The sequence below is a fragment of the Rana temporaria genome, chromosome 7 (genome assembly GCF_905171775.1).
Source record: "Rana temporaria chromosome 7, aRanTem1.1, whole genome shotgun sequence".
NCBI lineage: Eukaryota > Metazoa > Chordata > Amphibia > Anura > Ranidae > Rana > Rana temporaria.
This window is the reverse complement of record NC_053495.1, coordinates 192,423,779-192,429,778: the sequence shown is the minus strand read 5'-3', so window position 1 is coordinate 192,429,778 and position 6,000 is coordinate 192,423,779. Positions and strand designations below refer to the sequence as shown.

The 6,000-nt window shown below is 46.2% G+C and overlaps 1 protein-coding gene across 5 annotated transcripts in view; it reads right to left on the bottom strand.

Moving 5' to 3' along the window:
* Positions 1-636: 636 nt before the first annotated feature.
* The window catches only part of NEGR1 (neuronal growth regulator 1), a 641,177-nt gene continuing 635,813 nt past the window's right edge, over positions 637-6,000 (bottom strand). For all 5 annotated transcript variants that reach the window (XM_040360701.1, XM_040360702.1, XM_040360705.1 and 2 more), the window contains one exon: positions 637-1,719. In XM_040360701.1, coding sequence (XP_040216635.1) covers positions 1,595-1,719 — 125 coding nt within the window. In that variant the 3' untranslated portion in view covers positions 637-1,594. The remainder of the gene's footprint in view (positions 1,720-6,000) is intronic.

The window sequence follows — 6,000 nt, the reverse complement described above, 5'->3', positions numbered from 1 at the left end:
AAACGCGTCCTGCCTCTATGACACACTTGCTGCCCTCTTCCTGGTTGTGTTCCAAGCTGGTTTTTGTCTCGCTTCCTCTGACATCATCCCCAGGCTCCATAACCATTGTGTTCTATAAACACTCACAGCACAAATTGGCTGTTATCCTGTGGACTTCCCTGGAAGCTTTATCATCAGACTGGGACTGCCCTGCCACTGGAACATCTTCTGGACACACTTACCTGCTACATGCCTGCTTCATCCACCATCTTGTAAGTGTTTTTAACCCCTTTGGGGGATATTAAAAGTTTTATATTTCTGTACTTAGCGGCGCCTTGTTTGTTTTTCTGTTCCCATTAGAGATTGCTTGTCTCCCTGAGTGCTGCCTAAAGTGTGTTTAGATCTGCTACCCTCTCCAACACAGACTTTATCTGTCAGGATTCAAATTCTTGGAGCGCCCTGGATATACACATTTTTCAAGTAGGTCCTATAGACAATGCAGATAGGAGGCACACAGTACTACCCCAACCTCAAAACGACCCCCTGATATCGCGCCATCTTTTAATCTTTGTTTTTCCGCCTACAAAAGCTGCGTTTGCGTCAGAATCATGGAATTTGTGTACTCTGTATGGGTTTAAAGAACACTGCATTTGAACATTGGCAGAGGAATGGACATTTTTATTAGCACACATAGAAGTCTTTCACACTTGGGTGGCTGCTTGAGATGAACTCCTAAAAATATTCTCTGTACATTTCAACAATTTTATATATATAGACGGTACCCCCTTAAGCTAGTAAAAACCATCTGAATAATAATAATAATAATAAAAAAAAAAAAAACAAAAAAAAAAACGAAACAAATAAAACTTTATGAAGGCACACCCATGCGAAACATACAAGTATAAACGGAAAATGTTTTTGTTTTTTTTGTTCTTTTGAAAAAAAAAATGTTTTTTCATAATACTGATCGCGGATACCAACATATTAAACTTGCAGTTGATCTAGCTAAATGAAACGGTTGTAATCTTTTGAAGGCAATATTTTACTGGAAACTGTTTCATATGCATGAGTTCAAGATGTTATTTCGCACAAAAAAAAAAAAAAAGGCAAGAGACTGCAAGCCTCAGAACGTTAAATAATATTATTTTCCTGTGCAATGATTCTCTGGTCCTGTTTAAGTTTTAGGGGTTTCTTTTCTTTTCTTTTTTTATGTTTGTAAACCGCAGCCCACACCTATCGCCGTCAAACTTTTTTTTTTTTTTTTTCCAAAAAGTTGTAAATTACAAATGTGAAGTCACAACTAATTGCCTCTAAAAGTAATTTCAGAGCTGTTACAGTTAGACTTTTTCATTTTTGTTTTTCTTAAAAAAAGGGGGACAATGTGTACTGCGTCACAAGGGAATGCAGCTAATCAGAAAAAAAAAACAAAAAAAAAAAAATAAGAATTAAAGTATTTACAAAAAATGAACATTTCTAAAGAAGCCGGCCATCCCCCACATGTATTCGCGGCTGCTTTACATCCAGCGCCGCTTCAAAGAGACCGCACCAGATCGCATCCGGTCAATATAAGCACCTTCACAGACATCTTTAAAGCCTTTTGTATGATTCTGTGTGTTTATTGTATAATGATGTTTTTCAGGTAGATTATGCTCGTGAAAGAAGAGAGCGTCAACACGAGGTACCAACAGGAGAAGAGGATTTCTGCTCGCCCTGTAATGCCGTATTGGGCTGTGCTGGGAGCTGGAAAGACACAAAGAAAAGAGAAAAAAAAGGTAAGTATTTTCATTTAAATGGCCACATTTCAAGCATAAAACACATATGGGTCATTGAAAGAATGCAAAAAAAACAAAAAACAAACAAACATAAAACTTATTGTAAAGACTTTTTATTTTATTTTTTTTGTTAAAAAAAACTTTTCTGTGTAATCGTTTTCAGGGGCGGACTGACCATTCGGAAACTCGGGCTCCTCTTCTCAAGTCCCTCTTCAACTCTCCTGGCCCCTCCCTCCTGTTGAGTGCCCCCCACAGCAAGCAGTTTGCTATGGGGGGGGGGGGGGGCAACTGAGCCAAGCCACAGCTCCCTGGGTCCATTTAGAAACGGAGCTCAGCCCGGCCCACCCCCTTTCTCTCCTCATTGGCTGCCTGACTTTGATTGACAGCAGGAGGAGCCAATGGCACCATGCCAATATAGAGGGGAGTCTCGGGTAGCTGAGACAACATTGCTGGATATAGAGGGGGCTCTGGTAAGTATTAGGGGGCTGCTGCACACAGAAGGTATTTTATCTTGTGGTTGTAAACCCTATTACACTACTTTTACCTACAGGTAAGCCTATAATGTTTAGCTCTTAAACCTGCATGGTTCAGGAGATATTTACCATATACGCTTGTGCTGACGTCATCAGCGCATGCGCACTGAAGAAAGGGCTCGTGCTGTTTCTAAGGGGCTCGTGCCGTGACTGGCGGCTCTTGGGCACATGCGTGGGAGTGATGTCACACGACTTCAGCCAGTCACAGAGTTGGAGTCCACGTCCCTAGAAGGAAGAGGGGCGAAGATGGATGCGACCACCAGCGGGGACATCACAGGCTTTGTTTGCAGGTAAGTGGCACATAATGGGCATATTGGCCCATTATGCTTTTACTTTTCAGGGGAAAAAATAGGAAGTAAAACCCATCAGGTACACAAAGCAAGGTCAATAAAGACATGGATGATCGAGTTTGGGGTGAAGGAACTTGACTGGGCTGCCTCAACTCAATAGAACATCTTTGTAATGAATTAGGCCCCGTACACACGACAGAGGAACTCGACGTGCTTGGCACGTCGAGTTCCTCGTCGAGTTTTGGGATGAAGCCGCCGAGGAGCTCGGCGGGCCGCCTTCTCCCATAGAACAACGAGGACAACGAGAAAATAGAGAACATGTTCTCTATTTTCTCGTCGAGTTCCTCGGCGGCTCCATCGAGCCAAAACTGTACAGACGACAGAGTTTCTCGGCAGAATCCGGGTTTTGACCGAGTTTCTCGGTGAATTCTGCCGAGAAACTCTGTCGTGTGTACGAGGCCTCAGAGTGGAGACTGCAAGCCAGGCCCTTTCGTCCAACATCAGTGCCTGACCTCACAAATGCGCTTCTGGAAGAATGGTCAAACATTCCCATAGACACTCCTAAACATTGTGGACGGCCTTCCCAGAAGAGTTGAAGCTGTTATAGCTGTAAAGGGTGGGCCAACTCAATATTGAACCCTACGGACTAAAGGCCCATACACACCATACGAAAATCGAATTAAAAAATTTGTACGACGAGCTGACGATTTTCGGATGGTTAGTACGGTGCTTTCGACAGACTATTTTTCTTTCCCGATTACGGTTTTTCGTCATAAAAAAGCTGGATGTGCAGACTATAACATTTTTGTCAGATGTGAACTCAATGTCCAATTTTCGTTTTATTAGAACGATTTTCGTACAAAAAAAAAACATAAGAGCAAGACTACGCATGCTCAGAAACGAAAGAATACATCCAAAACTATTCAACACATTACATCACTTCAGACCTTGTATTCTGTCGTACGAAAATTTTCATATTGCGAGTAACCTCTTCACTTTCAACATGAGACTAGCATGCCACAGAAAACGAACGTTTGGTCGTCTGAAAATCTAAGCGTGTGTACGAGGCTTAGAGGGGTTGTAAAGGTAAAAAAAAATGTCCCTAAATAGCTTCCTTTACCTTGGTGCAGTCCTCCTTCACTTACCTCATCCCTCAATTTTGCTTTTAAATGTCCTTATTTTTTCTGAGAAATCCTCACTTCCTGTTCTTCTGTCTGTAACTCCACACAGTAATGAGAGGCTTTCTCCCTGGTGTGTAGAAAGCCTCTTGAGGGGGGAGCAGGAGAGTCAGGACACTCTCTACTTTGCAGATAGAGAAAGGAGCTGTATGTTAGTGGGCGTCCTGACACTCCTGCTCGCCCCCTCCCCCCTCAAGAGGCTTTCTCCACACCAGGGAGAAAACCTTGCATTCAGTGTTGCCAACCTACCAGATTGAAATTTACTGGCACGACACCCAAAATTTACTGGCAATTCACAAAAGTTACTAAATTACATTTTTAGGTGCAAATGTCAGTATTTAGGCTGCAAACAAGTACGCTAGGTAAATAGCAATGTGATTTAAGGTAGATATTAAGGTAAAAAAAAACATATTTTTGTTATTTTCGATATAATAAGGGCAAATTATTTAGTCACATCACCCCCTGCCTCCACCCCCCTCTGCCACCAACACCCCCTGCCTTCACCCCCCTCTGCGGTGCCACAATCTCCCCCTGCCTCCAATCTCCCTCTGTCTCCAATCTCCCCCTGCCTCCAATCTCCCTCTGTCTCCAATCTCCCCCTGCCTCCAATCTCCCCCTGCCTCCAATCTCCCCCAGGCCCCTGCCTCCATCATCCCCTGCCTCCATCCCTCTCTGTGGGGCCACCAACAACCCCTGTCTCCATCCCCCACATTCTGCAGTGCCACCACCCCCCTCTGCGGTGCCACCAACACCCCCTGCCTTCAATCACCCCCTGCCACTAACACCCCCTGCCTCCAATCTCCCCCTGCCTCCATCCCTCTCTGCGGTGCCACCAACAACCCCTGTCTCCATCCCCCACATTCTGCAGTGCCACCACCCCCCTCTGCGGTGCCACCAACACCCCCTGCCTCCAATCACCCCCTGCCACTAACACCCCCTGCCTCCAATCACCCCCTGCCACTAACACCCCCTGCCTCCAATCTCCCCCTGCCTTCATCCAGTGTCATCTTAAGAGCATTATAGGCCCGCGGGCAATACAGCGCAGTGGGGCCCTGTCTACACAATCACGCACGAGAATTTACTGACAAAAAACATAAAATTTACTGGCAGAACCACATTTTTTACTGCCACTGCAAAAAAAGTACCTAAAATTACAGTTTTCAGTGCCGAACAATGCAAATGTCAGTATTTAAACTATAAACATATAGCTAGTGCTATTAGCAATGTGTTTAAGTTAAACAAAAGTAAAACAAAAAAGATGTCTTCATTGACATGAAGGTCAGGTTACTATAACCCAGCCAGCACAGAGTTTCCTCTTACATCAGAGTCTGCAGGATTCTCCCTTACAGTGAAAGGGAACTTTTATGCAAAGGGGAACACTGCCGATCATGATCTAAGGGGGGAACTCTGATGCGGAGGGGGGCTTCCGTGACCAGAGACCACCTTATATCAGAGTCCACTGCTTTCTCTTTCCCACTTACATCAGGGTCCGCAGACTGAGTTCCCCTTGCATTGTAAGGGTGAATCTTGCAGACTCTGATGTAAAGGGGAACTCTGATGTGGGGGGCACTCTGGTGACCAGAGACCACCTTCCGTAGAGTAAATATTTTAAGGTAAGGGGGGTCACTAATAGAGGAGGGGGAACCTTTATATCAGTTCCCCCTTACATTTTTGCATTCACTCCCCCCTTACATCAGCAACCCCCGCACTTGTGGAGGACCGGATCTTCTCTGTGATTTCCGCAAACTGGGCATGGGCAGTTCTAACCCGTCACTCTCCACAATTTTTTACTGGGGTTGCTGGGCAGCCGGTGGGGCCCCCCAGGCAAGCGGGGCCCCCGGGCAACTGCCCAGCGTGCCCAATGGAAAAGATGGCCCTGCCTTCATCCCTCTCTGCGGTGCCACCAACAACCCCTGTCTCCATCCCCCACATTCTGCAGTCCCACCATCCCCCTCTGCGGTGCCACCAACACCCCCTGCCTCCAATCACCCCCTGCCACTAACACCCCCTGCCTCCAATCTCCCCCTGCCACTAACACCCCCTGCCTCCAATCACCCCCTGCCACTAACACCCCCTGCCTCCAATCTCCCCCTGCCTTCATCCCTCTCTGCGGTGCCACCAACAACCCCTGTCTCCATCCCCTACATTCTGTAGTGCCACCATCCCCCTCTGCGGTGCCACTAACCCCCCCTGCCTCCAATCTCCCCCTACCTCCATCCCCCTCTGCAGTGCCACTGCAGCCACCATC